The 14709-nt window shown below is 45.0% G+C and overlaps 1 protein-coding gene across 1 annotated transcript in view; it reads left to right on the top strand.

Annotated features, from left to right (window-relative positions):
• The window catches only part of LOC124010734 (protein unc-80 homolog), an 80292-nt gene that overhangs the window by 41486 nt on the left and 24097 nt on the right, over positions 1-14709 (top strand). The window contains 17 exon segments of the mRNA XM_046323378.1: positions 2937-3080; positions 3371-3471; positions 3917-4003; positions 4562-4745; positions 4899-4993; positions 5102-5191; positions 5326-5427; positions 5659-5839; positions 6262-6527; positions 8202-8336; positions 8454-8592; positions 12430-12526; positions 12654-12771; positions 12774-12826; positions 13353-13445; positions 14344-14531; positions 14534-14582. Of these exon segments, the coding sequence (XP_046179334.1) occupies positions 2937-3080; positions 3371-3471; positions 3917-4003; positions 4562-4745; positions 4899-4993; positions 5102-5191; positions 5326-5427; positions 5659-5839; positions 6262-6527; positions 8202-8336; positions 8454-8592; positions 12430-12526; positions 12654-12771; positions 12774-12826; positions 13353-13445; positions 14344-14531; positions 14534-14582 (2122 nt within the window).

The raw sequence follows: 14709 nt of genomic DNA, 5'->3' as shown, positions 1-14709 counted from the left end.
CTAACTACAGCAGAACACCTTCCTAACTACAGTAGAACACCTTCCTAACTACAGTAGAACACCCTCCTAACTACAGTAGAACACCTTCCTAACTACAGTAGAACACCCTCCTAACTACAGTAGAACACCTTCCTAACTACAGTATAACACCTTCCAAACTACAGTATAACACCTTCCTAACTACAGCAGAACACCTTCTTAACTACAGCAGAACACCTTCCAAACTACAGTATAACACCTTCCTAACTACAGCAGAACACCTTCTTAACTACAGCAGAACACCTTCCTAACTACAGCAGAACACCTTCCTAACTACAGTAGAACACCTTCCTAACTACAGTAGAACACCTTCCTAACTACAGTAGAACACCTTCCTAACTACAGTATAACACCTTCCTAACTACAGTATAACACCTTCCTAACTACAGCAGAACACCTTCCTAACTACAGCAGAACACCTTCCTAACTACAGCAGAACACCTTCCTAACTACAGTAGAACACCTTCCTAACTACAGTATAACACCTTCCTAACTACAGTAGAACACCTTCCTAACTACAGTAGAACACCCTCCTAACTACAGTAGAACACCTTCCTAACTACAGTAGAACACCGTCCTAACTACAGTAGAACACCTTCCTAACTACAGTAGAACACCTTCCTAACTACAGTAGAACACCTTCCTAACTACAGTAGAACACCTTCCTAACTACAGTAGAACACCTTCCTAACTACAGCAGAACACCTTCCTAACTACAGTAGAACACCTTCCTAACTACAGTAGAACACCGTCCTAACTACAGTAGAACACCTTCCTAACTACAGTATAACACCTTCCTAACTACAGTATAACACCTTCCTAACTACAGCAGAACACCTTCCAAACTACAGTATAACACCTTCCTAACTACAGCAGAACACCTTCTTAACTACAGCAGAACACCTTCCAAACTACAGTATAACACCTTCTTAACTACAGCAGAACACCTTCCAAACTACAGTATAACACCTTCCAAACTACAGCAGAACACCTTCCTAACTACAGCAGAACACCTTCCTAACTACAGCAGAACACCTTCCTAACTACAGCAGAACACCTTCCTAACTACAGCAGAACACCTTCTTAACTACAGCAGAACACCTTCCAAACTACAGTATAACACCTTCCTAACTACAGTATAACACCTTCCTAACTACAGTATAACACCTTCCTAACTACAGTATAACACCTTCCTAACTACAGTATAACACCTTCCTAACTACAGTATAACACCTTCCTAACTACAGTATAACACCTTCCTAACTACAGTATAACACCTTCCTAACTACAGTAGAACACCTTCCTAACTACAGTAGAACACCGTCCTAACTACAGTAGAACACCTTCCTAACTACAGTAGAACACCTTCCTAACTACAGTATAACACCTTCCTAACTACAGTATAACACCTTCCTAACTACAGTATAACACCGTCCTAACTACAGCAGAACACCTTCCAAACTACAGTAGAACACCTTCCTAACTACAGTATAACACCTTCCTAACTACAGTATAACACCTTCCTAACTACAGTATAACACCTTCCTAACTACAGTATAACACCTTCCAAACTACAGTATAACACCTTCCTAACTACAGCAGAACACCTTCTTAACTACAACAGAACACCTTCCAAACTACAGTATAACACCTTCCTAACTACAGTATAACACCTTCCTAACTACAGCAGAACACCTTCTTAACTACAGGTGAACACCTTCCTAACTACAGTAATACACCTTCCTAACTACAGTATAACACCTTCCTAACTACAGCAGAACACCTTCTTAACTACAGGTGAACACCTTCCTAACTACAGTATAACACCTTCCTAACTACAGCAGAACACCTTCTTAACTACAGCAGAACACCTTCTTAACTACAGTATAACACCTTCCTAACTACAGTATAACACCTTCCTAACTACAGCAGAACACCTTCCAAACTACAGTATAACACCTTCCTAACTACAGTATAACACCTTCCTAACTACAGTATAACACCTTCCAAACTACAGTATAACACCTTCCTAACTACAGTATAACACCTTCCTAACTACAGCAGAACACCTTCTTAACTACAGGTGAACACCTTCCTAACTACAGTAATACACCTTCCTAACTACAGTATAACACCTTCCTAACTACAGCAGAACACCTTCTTAACTACAGGTGAACACCTTCCTAACTACAGTATAACACCTTCCTAACTACAGCAGAACACCTTCTTAACTACAGGTGAACACCTTCCTAACTACAGTATAACACCTTCCTAACTACAGCAGAACACCTTCTTAACTACAGGTGAACACCTTCCTAACTACAGTATAACACCTTCCTAACTACAGCAGAACACCTTCTTAACTACAACAGAACACCTTCCAAACTACAGTATAACACCTTCCTAACTACAGTATAACACCTTCCTAACTACAGCAGAACACCTTCCAAACTACAGTATAACACCTTCCTAACTACAGTATAACACCTTCCTAACTACAGTATAACACCTTCCAAACTACAGTATAACACCTTCCTAACTACAGTATAACACCTTCCTAACTACAGCAGAACACCTTCTTAACTACAGGTGAACACCTTCCTAACTACAGTAATACACCTTCCTAACTACAGTATAACACCTTCCTAACTACAGCAGAACACCTTCTTAACTACAGGTGAACACCTTCCTAACTACAGTATAACACCTTCCTAACTACAGCAGAACACCTTCTTAACTACAGGTGAACACCTTCCTAACTACAGTATAACACCTTCCTAACTACAGCAGAACACCTTCTTAACTACAGGTGAACACCTTCCTAACTACAGTAATACACCTTCCTAACTACAGTAGAATAAGGTGGTAGTGATTCATGGGTTGTTCTTGTCTACTAGATGAGGAGAACACTACGGAGCACACGCCCACTCATCACATGCTGCAGCCCCCCCAGGCCGTCTTCCCAGCATGCATCTGTGCCGCCGTCTTACCCATAGTGCACCTGATGGAGGACGGGGAGGTGCGAGAGGACGGTGTGGCAGGTGGGTGGCGTCGCTCAACACAAACTGTCATGTAATGTACTAGAGAGGCAGAGAGAGGGAGGGAGAGGGGGAGAGGATGAGAATAGAATACATTCTGTACAGGGTGAGATCAGAAACCTGCAGATGCATTCCATAGATACCCATAAGGCCACTCTAGAGTCCACTGTAACACAACACATTGCCTTTCATCACAATACACGCTGTTGAATAAAATAGAAAAGCAATGTTTCGGTCTGTCCTGAGAAAACTCATGATAATTTTCTTATGATCCATTTACCATGATCCTGCAGTGAGTGCAGTGGCCCAGCAGATCCTGTGGAACTGTCTGATCGAAGACCCCGCCCTGGTGCTCAGGCACTTCTTGGAGAAGCTCACCGTTAGCAATCGACAGGTAGAGCAGCCGTTGTCCATCAAAATACTCTGCAGTCTCATATGATTGGACCAATAGAATCCTGCCCCTCTTCAGTATGTTGTTCAATCTATGTTGTTATGGACAAAATCTGTTGTTAGTAGACTGCCTCCCTGTTTCAAAACGTTTCAAAACATTTTCTCTATCCTAAATACAAAAAATGACAGGTGGTTCTTACACAAAAAGATTACGAGACAGAACTCTAAAAGTTACTTTTTCTTTTTTCATGTTTTTTTTTCATGCTTTTTACAGCAGGCAGGGGAAAAGTTGTACACAGACGTTTCGGTTTGTATCACCTTCTTCATGTATTGGGTTAAGGTTGTTGAAGGTTGACCGGAATTTACCTGCTTTTTCCCCCCACTGAACACAACCCCTCCTGTTGTTAATGTGTTTTGTTTGAACTGACACATGTTTCCATGTGTATCAGGACGAGCTGATGTACATGCTGAGGAAGCTGTTGATGAACATCGGTGACCTTCCAGCCCAGACCTCTCACATCCTCTTCAACTACCTGGTGAGACAAGACATCAGTCAATGTATATCAGACAGTAGCAGTATTGATCAATCTGATGACAAGATTAATGAAGATCTCTCTCTTCCCCCTCTACTTTCTTTCTCTCTCTCTCTCTCTCTCTCTCTCTCTCTCTCTCTCTCTCTCTCTCTCTCTCTCTCTCTCTCTCTCTCTCTCTCTCTCTCTCCTGTCTCTCTCTCTCTCTCTCTCTCTCTCTCTCTCTCTCTCTCTCTCTCTCTCTCTCTCTCTCTCTCTCTCTCTCTCTCTCTCTCTCTCTCCTGTCTCTCCTGTCTCTCTCCCTGTCTCTCCCTGTCTCTCCCTCTCTCTCTCTCCTCTCTCTCTCTCTCTCTTCTCTCTCTCTCTCTCTCTCTCTCTCTCTCTCTCTCTCTCTCTCTCTCTCTCTCCTCTCTCTCTCTCTCTCTCTCTCTCTCTCTCTCTCTCTCTCTCTCTCTCTCTCTCTCTCTCTCTCTCTCTCTCTCTCTCTCTCTCTCTCCCTCCCTGTCTCTGTCTGTACCCTATTCACCTTTATGTCTGTCTGTCTGTCTCTCTCTCTCCCCCTAGGTGGGGCTGATTATGTACTTTGTGCGTACTCCGTGTGAGTGGGGTATGGATGCCATCTCGGCCACCCTGACCTTCCTGTGGGAGGTGGTGGGCTACGTGGAGGGGCTCTTCTTCAAGGACCTCAAACAGACCATGAAGAAGGAGCAGTGTGAGGTCAAGCTGCTGGTCACTGCATCCATGCCAGGTAAAGGCCATTTTAAAGGTTACCAGAAGGTCATTCCTGCCAGATAAAGGTCACTGGATGCCAATGGGGGAGCCCAGTCATTTGACTGTGTTCTATACTATAATGTTGACTGCTACATGTGGGTAATATAGTAAATCATGTATGTCCTTGCAGGAACCAAGACCCTGGTAGTGCACGGACAGAATGAGTGTGACATTCCTACCCAGTTGCCTGTACATGAAGACACTCAGTTTGATGCCTTGCTCAAGGTAACTTCTCATCATAGAGTTGATCTGCATTCTACAGATCATGACAGAACATTCTCAGGGATACACTGAAGTCATCCCCAATTCGTTGGCCTCTCTCTTCCCTAACAGGAGTGTTTGGAGTTCTTCAACATTCCCGAGTCTCGGTCGGCACACTACTTCCTCATGGACAAGCGCTGGAACCTCATTCACTATTCCAAGGTTGGAATTCCCATCCATTTCCAATCGGTGTTATGAACTGTGAGGTTATGTGTAGATGTCTAGAATGACCATGAGAATGTCTTCTCCATCAGTGACTACATAATGGGCTTTCTGACTGTCTTTCTCAACTTCAGACCTTTGTGAGGGACATCTATCCGTTCAGGAGGTCTGTGTCTCCCCAGCTCAACCTGGTCCACATGCTGCCAGAGAAAGGACAGGAACTCATTCAGAAACAGGTCGGTTATGTTTCAGGTTTAAATCTCGCAGTTAAAGCCACGCTCTGCAATTTGTGCACATCACCAAAGAGGACACACAGTATAAATGACTAAAAATATCCCAACTGTGGCTTTAACCGTTTGAGAAGTGTGACCTTCTGTCCATATCTTTACTGGTGCCTGTCTCAGCCTCTTGTGCATACTCAGTGTGTCCCCTTCCTATACCTTCCTCCCCCTCCCCTCTCTCCCTAGGTGTTTTCCCGTAAACTGGAGGAGGTGGGCCGTGTTCTATTCCTCATCTCCCTGACCCAGAACATGCCGGCCGTCCACAAACAGTCCCATGTGTCCATGCTCCAAGAAGACCTGCTCCGCCTGCCCTCCTTCCCCCGCACGGCCATCGACGGGGAGTTCTCTCTCTTCAGCGAGCCACAGGGTAAGACTGGAGTGGACCCCATCTGGAATGGTACCTGAGTGAACAAACAAGACAATAAAGAGAGATGATCAGAGTTGGGGTCAATACCATTTTAATTCCGGTCAGTTCAGGAAGTTCACCGAAATTCCAATTCTCTTCAATGCTTTTCAATGAGGACAACTTGGAATTGGAATTTTGTTTACTTTCTGAATTGACTGGAATTGGAAAGGAATTGACCCCAACCCTTGAGATTAGTTGCATTTTAAAAAGAAGATGTAATAGAGTAAAGTACTGTGCTACATTGTATATCTGTGGTGCATCTTCGAACCAGACAACACAGATCACAAAACAAAAGTCTACCAACACTTGGGAAGCATGAAAGTCTTCATTTCAAAGGGGCTTCCATAGTGAGTTAGCCCCATATTGTGCTATCCTCTCCCCAGGCAAGGAGCTCTTTGGCCTGGACACTCTCCACAAAGTCCTGTGGATCAAACTACTGGAAGAGATGTTTCTGGGCATGCCCAGTGAGTACCCGTGGGGGGACGAGATCATGCTCTTCCTGAACGTGTTCAACGGTGCCCTGCTGCTGCACCCCGAGGACAGCGCCCTCCTCAGGCAGTACACGGCTACTGCCATCAACACGGCCGTTCACTTCAACCACCTGTTCTCCCTGAGTGGATACCAGTGGCTCCTCCCCACCATGTTGCAGGTAGGTAGTACAGTTCTAGGATCAGTTTACAGGTCCAGCAGGTTGTTGTTCTCTATTAGAGGCTGAAAATGTGGAACTAATCTTAGATCAGTTTCATGGTGCTACTTCATCCACCTGCTGGGGTTAAAGGTTAGAGATCTAGGATAAATGTAGCCTCCCTAAATCCTAACCCCAACCATTACAGGAAGAAGTCACATATCTGAGCTTATATCAATGCAACCTTGGAACCATGCCAACCACTGCCCAAATGTGTCTCACAATCTGTCGTCATTGTGAGGGGGGCGGCGGGCGGCAGGTAGCCTTGTGGATAAGAGCGTTGGAACAGTAACCGAAAGGTCGCTGGTTTGAATCCCCGAGCCAGCAAGGTGGAAAATGGTGCTGTTCGGCTCTTGAGCAAGGCAGTTAACGCCCAACAACAACTGCTTCCCAGGCGCCGATGACGTCGATTAGGGCAGCCCCCCGCACATCTCTGGTTCAGAGGGGTTGCGTCAAATGCAGAACACACATTGGTTGAATCCATTCAGTTGTGCAACTGACTAGGCATCCCCTTTCCCTTTCTGTGAGTCTCACTGCATAATATAGTGCTGACTTACAGAAACACAGGCTGGGCTGGGTCAGGTTAGAGTTGAGTTGAAGCTTGGGAGCAGACGTTTATAGCCACTAGCAACGCATGGTCAATATGATGACAATGGAATTCACCGGGGCTTCATAATTATTTGAATACTTTAAAATTAAGTCGTTGATTCGGCCACATTATTTGAAAATCCTTAAATACACAGTAAATAAGTATTTAAAATACAAATACATACATGTTGGTGCCAAGATGCTGCTTCAACCCACAGCTCTAGGAGGCCACAGAGATTACAGACCAAATCCCACAATGCATTCTGAATTGGGCCTAAACATGGTGCTGCAGTATGACAATGCATCCTTACAAGCTCATATGATTACTCCCTGTAATGTGTTGTAGTCCTATGCTTACTATGACAGTAACCCACTGTAATGTGTTGTAGTCCTATGCTGACTATGAGAGTAACCCACTGGAATGTGTTGTAGTCCTATGCTGACTATGACAGTAACCCACTGTAATGTGTTGTAGTCCTATGCTGACTATGAGAGTAACCCACTGTAAAGTCCTATGCTGACTGAGAGTAACCCACTGTGTTGTAGTCCTATGCTGACTATGAGAGTAACCCACTGTAATGTGTTGTAGTCCTATGCTGTAGTAACCCACTGTAATGTGTTGTAGTCCTAGCTGACTATGAGAGTAACCCACTGTAATGTGTTGTAGTCCTATGCTGACTATGAGAGTAACCCACTGTAATGTGTTGTAGTCCTATGCTGACTATGAGAGTAACCCACTGTAATGTGTTGTAGTCCTATGCTGACTATGAGAGTAACCCACTGTAATGTGTTGTAGTCCTATGCTGACTATGAGAGTAACCCACTGTAATGTGTTGTAGTCCTATGCTGACTATGAGAGTAACCCACTGTAATGTGTTGTAGTCCTATGCTGACTGACAGTAACCCACTGTAATGTGTTGTAGTCCTATGCTGACTATGAGAGTAACCCACTGTAATGTGTTGTAGTCCTATGCTGACTGACAGTAACCCACTGTAATGTGTTGTAGTCCTAAGCTGACTATGAGAGTAACCCACTGTAATGTGTTGTAGTCCTATGCTGACTATGAGAGTAACCCGCTGCTGAGACAGGGGATAGAGTTCTGCGTCAGACAGTTCTACATCCTGCACCGTAAACCCTTCATCCTCCAGCTGTTTGCCAGTGTGGCCCCACTGCTGGAGTTCACAGTAAGTGTGTTTGCATAAGCACCTCTCTGATTCAACTGTGCAACTGACTAGGTCTCCCCTTATGAGCGTATCTGCATCTGTGTGTGTTGTTTAACCATGTGACTGTCTCCCTCCCAGACGTGCACCAGTACAGGCCTGTCTAAGGGGGTGTCTGCTCAGTGCCTGTTTGACCTGCTGGTCTCTCTGGAGGGGGAGACGCGTGATACCCTGGATGCCCTGGAGCTGGTCAAGGCTGAAAAACCCCTCCGATCCCTGGGTAACACCACCACCTCAACCCCCCTGGGTCCCATCACTCGGGACTATTATATCACGAGAGGTTGTGTCTGACATGGCACCCTGTTCAATATCCTGTATGCCATTTATCAGACGCTTCTGTCCAAAACTACTTACGGTCATGCTTACATTGTACGTACAGATGGTTCCAGGATTCGAACCCACCGTCCTAGCGCTGCAAGCACCATGCTGTCCCAACTGAGCTACAGAGGACCATTTTCTCTATACTGTTCTACCTTTGACTAGCCCACATTGTTTTGCTGGCGTGGATTCCCATTGTTTAAAGAGAGGAGTTGTTTTAATGACAGCGTGAGCTGTTCAGGAGAAAAATAAATAAATAGTTAATAGACTCTTACTAAGACCTGGAGTTTCTCATTGTCAGGATTCTCCTAGTTAATAGACTCTTACTAAGGCCTGGAGTTTCTCATTGTCAGGATTCTCCTAGTTAATAGACTCTTACTGAGGCCTGGAGTTTCTCATTGTCAGGATTCTCCTAGTTAATAGACTCTTACTAAGACCTGGAGTTTTTCATTGTCAGGATTCTCCTAGTTAATAGACTCTTACTAAGACCTGGAGTTTCTCCTTGTCAGGATTCTCCTAGTTAATAGACTCTTACTAAGGCCTGGAGTTTCTCATTGTCAGGATTCTCCTAGTTAATAGACTCTTACTAAGGCCTGGAGTTTCTCATTGTCAGGATTCTCCTAGTTAATAGACTCTTACCAAGGCCTGGAGTTTCTCATTGTCAGGATTCTCCTAGTTAATAGACTCTTACCAAGGCCTGGAGTTTGTCATTGTCAGGATTCTCCTAGTTAATAGACTCTTACTAAGACCTGGAGTTTCTCATTGTCAGGATTCTCCTAGTTAATAGACTCTTACTAAGGCCTGGAGTTTCTCATTGTCAGGATTCTCCTAGTTAATAGACTCTTACTAAGGCCTGGAGTTTCTCATTGTCAGGATTCTCCTAGTCATAGACTCTTACTAAGGCCTGGAGTTTCTCATTGTCAGGATTCTCCTAGTTAATAGACTCTTACTAAGGCCTGGAGTTTGTCATTGTCAGGATTCTCCTAGTTAATAGACTCTTACTAAGTCATTAATCCTAGACTCTTACTAAGGCCTGGAGTCATTGTCAGGATTCTCCTAGTTAATAGACTCTTACTAAGGCCTGGAGTTTCTCATTGTCAGGATTCTCCTAGTTAATAGACTCTTACTAAGGCCTGGAGTTTGTCATTGTCAGGATTCTCCTAGTTAATAGACTCTTACTAAGGCCTGGAGTTTGTCATTGTCAGGATTATCCTAGTTAATAGACTCTTACTAAGGCCTGGAGTTTCTCATTGTCAGGATTCTCCTAGTTAATAGACTCTTACTAAGGCCTGGAGTTTCTCATTGTCAGGATTATCCTAGTTAATAGACTCTTACTAAGGCCTGGAGTTTGTCATTGTCAGGATTCTCCTAGTTAATAGACTCTTACTAAGGCCTGGAGTTTCTCCTCGTCAGGATTCTCCTAGTTAATAGACTCTTACTAAGGCCTGGAGTTTCTCATTTTCTCCTAAGGCCTGGAGTCAGGATTCTCCTAGTTAATAGACTCTTACTAAGGCCTGGAGTTTCTCATTGTCAGGATTCTCCTAGTTAATAGACTCTTACTAAGGCCTGGAGTTTCTCATTGTCAGGATTCTCCTAGTTAATAGACTCTTACTAAGGCCTGGAGTTTCTCATTGTCAGGATTCTCCTAGTTAATAGACTCTTACTAAGGCCTGGAGTTTCTCATTGTCAGGATTCTCCTAGTTAATAGACTCTTACTAAGGCCTGGAGTTTCTCATTGCAGGATTCTCCTAGTTAATAGGCCTGGAGTTTCTCATTGCAGGATTCTCTAGTTAATAGACTCTTACTAAGGCCTGGAGTTTCTCATTGCAGGATTCTCCTAGTTAATAGACTCTTACTAAGGCCTGGAGTTTCTCATTGCAGGATTCTCCTAGTTAATAGACTCTTACTAAGGCCTGGAGTTTCTCATTGCAGGATTCTCCTAGTTAATAGACTCTTACTAAGACCTGGAGTTTCTCATTGCAGGATTCTCCTAGTTAATAGACTCTTACTAAGGCCTGGAGTTTCTCCTGGAGTTTCTCATTGCAGGATTCTCCTAGTTAATAGACTCTTACTAAGGCCTGGAGTTTCTCTTACTAGTTAATAGACTCTTACTAAGGCCTGGAGTTTCTCATTAAGGCCTGGAGTTTCTCATTGCAGGATTCTCCTAGTTAATAGACTCTACTACTACTAAGGAGTTTCTCATTGCAGGCCTAGTTAATAGACTCTTACTAAGGCCTGGAGTTTCTCATTGCAGGATTCTTCTAGTTAATAGACTCTTACTAAGGCCTGGAGTTTCTCATTCTCCTAGTTAATAGATTCTCTACTTACTAAGGCCTGGAGTTTCTCACTTGTTTCTCATTGCAGGATTCTCCTAGTTAATAGACTCTTACTAAGGCCTGGAGTTTCTCATTGCAGGATTCTCCTAGTTAATAGACTCTTACTAAGGCCTGGAGTTTCTCATTGACTCTTACAGGATTCAGGATTCCTAGTTAATAGACTCTTACTAAGGCCTGGAGTTTCTCATTGCAGGATTCTCCTAGTTAATAGACTCTTACTAAGGCCTGGAGTTTCTCATTGCAGGATTCTCCTAGTTAATAGACTCTTACTAAGGCCTGGAGTTTCTCATTGCAGGATTCTTCTAGTTAATAGACTCTTACTAAGGCCTGGAGTTTCTCATTGCAGGATTCTTCCTAGTATACTCTTACTAAGGCCTGAGTTTCTCATTGCAGGACTAGTTAATAGACTCTTACTAAGGCCTGGAGTTTCTCATTGCAGGATTCTTCTAGTTAATAGACTCTTACTAAGGCCTGGAGTTTCTCATTGCAGGATTCTTCTAGTTAATAGACTCTTACTAAGCCTGGAGTTTCTCATTGCAGGATTCTTCTAGTTAATAGACTCTTACTAAGGCCTGGAGTTTCTCATTGCAGGATTCTTCTAGTTAATAGACTCTTACTAAGGCCTGGAGTCTAGTTAATAGACTCTTACTAAGGTTTCTCATTCAGGATTCTCTAGTTAATAGACTCTTACTAAGGCCTGGAGTTTCTCATTGCAGGATTCTTCTAGTTAATAGACTCTTACTAAGGCCTGGAGTTTCTCATTGCAGGATTCTTCTAGTTAATAGACTCTTACTAAGGCCTGGAGTTTCTCATTGCAGGATTCTTCTAGTTAATAGACTCTTACTAAGGCCTGGAGTTTCTCATTGCAGTTAATAGATTAAGACCTCCTAGTTAATAGACTCTTACTAAGGCCTGGAGTTTCTCATTGCAGGATTCTCCTAGTTAATAGACTCTTACTAAGGCCTGGAGTTTCTCATTGCAGGATTCTTCTAGTTATCAGGATTCTCTAGTTAATAGACTCTTACTAAGGCCTGGAGTTTCTCATTGCAGGATTCTGCAGGATTCTTCTAGTTAATAGACTCTTACTAAGGCCTGGAGTTTCTCATTGCAGGATTCTTCTAGTTAATAGACTCTTACTAAGGCCTGGAGTTTCTCATTGCAGGATTCTTCTAGTTAATAGACTCTTACTAACTCATTGCAGGACTAGTTAAGGCCTGGAGTTTCTCATTGCAGGATTCTTCTAGTTAATAGACTCTTACTAAGGCCTGGAGTTTCTCATTGCAGGATTCTTCTAGTTATATTAAACAATAGAACTTGACTGATAATAGTCATGTTCTTCCTGTAGTATATTTTAAGCCCTGAAAGTGCTACAGCATGAATTCCAGTGGTTCCCTCTGTTTCAGACTTCTGCTATGGTAGTGAGGACCTGGCCTTCTCCATCAGTGAGTCCATCAAGCTGTGTGTGACGGTGGTGGCCTACGCCCCAGAGTCTTTCAGGAGGTGTGGTTTCACATCACTCACCGCCAACCCAGCATATCAACATTGTACAGTTGTCTTACTAAATGCCAACGTCCTCTCCTATCCGTGCGTGTTTGTGTTTATGCGTTGCGTGTGTGCACGGTATCAGCCTACAGATGCTGATGGTGCTGGAGGCCCTGGTGCCGTGTTTTCTCCAGAAGCTGAAGAGCAACACCATGACCATGGAGTCAGCCTCGGCAGCGCGGGACGAGATCGCCGCCATCGCATCGCCCTGGCCACCTCCCTGCAGGCCCTGCTCTATAGCTCAGAGACCCTCACACGGTCAGACACACACACACACACACACACACACACACACACACACACACACACACACACACACACACACACACACACACACACACACACACACACACACACACACACACACACACACACACACACACACACACACACACACGCTGTTAATGCATCTGTTAATCAGATATGGCCCATCATGTCTTTCTAAATGTATGTTCCAAGCCCTAATTGAATGTGACATTTGTCCTTTTTCTCTGCTATCTTCCTCCCTCCCCTCCCTCCCATCCCCACCCCTCCTATCCCCACCCCTCCCTCCCATCCCCACCCCTCCTATCCCCCCCCTCCCTCCCATCCCCACCCCTCCTATCCCCACCCCTCCCTCCCATCCCCACCCCTCCTATCCCCACCCCTCCCTCCCATCCCCACCCCTCCTATCCCCACCCCTCCCTCCCATCCCCACCCCTCCTATCCCCACCCCTCCCTCCCATCCCCACCCCTCCTATCCCCACCCCTCCCTCCCATTCCCACCCCTCCTATCCCCTCTCAGGCCTATGACTGCCCCCCAGTTGAGTCGCTGTGACCAGGGACACAAAGGTGCAACGACTGCCAACCACGCCATGTCTGGAGGGCCCAACACCAGGTGTGGAGTAGCCTTTACACCTGCCGGATTGTGTCCAAAATGGCACCCCTAATGCCAGAGCCATAGGGCTGTAGTGCACTATATAGGGAAAAGGGTGTTCTTTTGGACATAGTATTGATTTATTTCATGTTCAATTTTAGTCTCTTAATTTATTTTTTATTTTTATTAATTTTTTTACCCCTTTTTCTGCCCAATTTCGTGGTATCCAATTGTTGTAGTAGCTACTATCTTGTCTCATCGCTACAACTCCCGTACGGGCTCGTGAGAAGGTTGAAAGTCATGCGTCCTCCGATACACAACCCAACCAGCCGTACTGCTTCTTAACACAGCGCGCATCCAATCTGGAAGCCAGCCGCACCAATGTGCCGGAGGAAACACAGTGTACCTGGCAACCTTGGCTAGCGCTCACTGCACCCGGCCCGCCACAGGAGTCGCTGGTGCGCGATGAGACAAGGACATCCCTACCGACAAAGCCCCCCTAACCCGGACGACGCTAGGCCGGTTACGACAGAGCCTGGGCACGAACCCAGGGACTCTGATGGCACAGCTGGCGCTGCAGTAGAGCGCCCTTAACCACTGCGCCACCTGGGAGGCCTTTCATTTTAGTCTCTTAAAGAAACTGTCCACTTGGCTGTTACTAACATACTGTTTTGTTACTTTTCCTAATTCTCTTCATAACTGTAAGACATACATATAGTGTTGTTTGTTGTCCCTGGATGCTGTTGCAGTAGTGATATCCAAAAGAAACCTATGTACAGGTCATCATCACAACAGAAGAAAATACCCCCAAAGACAATAGAAGATGTCCCATGTGTTTACACCACAGTTGGTACAGAGGGTCATGTTTCATGGATGCTTGTTTGTGTCGTGTACTCGTGTTGCTTGGTGTCAATGTCAGTCGCCTTGTGTCCGGCATCAGGGACAACCTTCACCTGTTGGAGGAGGGCCAGGGGATGCCTCGCGAGGAGCTGGACGAGCGTATCGCCCGTGAGGAGTTTCGCCGGCCCCGGGAGTCCCTCCTGAACATCTGCACTGAGTTCTACAAGCACTGCGGCCCGCGCCTCAAGATCCTGCAGAACGTGGCCGGGAACCCCGTGTCACCGCCTTAGAGCTGCTGGACATCAAATCCCACATGAGGTGAAGGGTTGATTTAGTGCATAGTGTTTCAACCAGGTGGAAACTATCCTCATTCAATGCCCAATGTGCAGCACCCACATGGGTGAAAGTGGCCACGAATGAGACACACTTTAACCGGGTATGACAT

Source organism: Oncorhynchus gorbuscha, linkage group LG23, assembly GCF_021184085.1.
Source record: "Oncorhynchus gorbuscha isolate QuinsamMale2020 ecotype Even-year linkage group LG23, OgorEven_v1.0, whole genome shotgun sequence".
NCBI lineage: Eukaryota > Metazoa > Chordata > Actinopteri > Salmoniformes > Salmonidae > Oncorhynchus > Oncorhynchus gorbuscha.
Note: the sequence above shows the minus strand (reverse complement) of the source record. Positions and strands in the feature narration are given on the sequence as shown.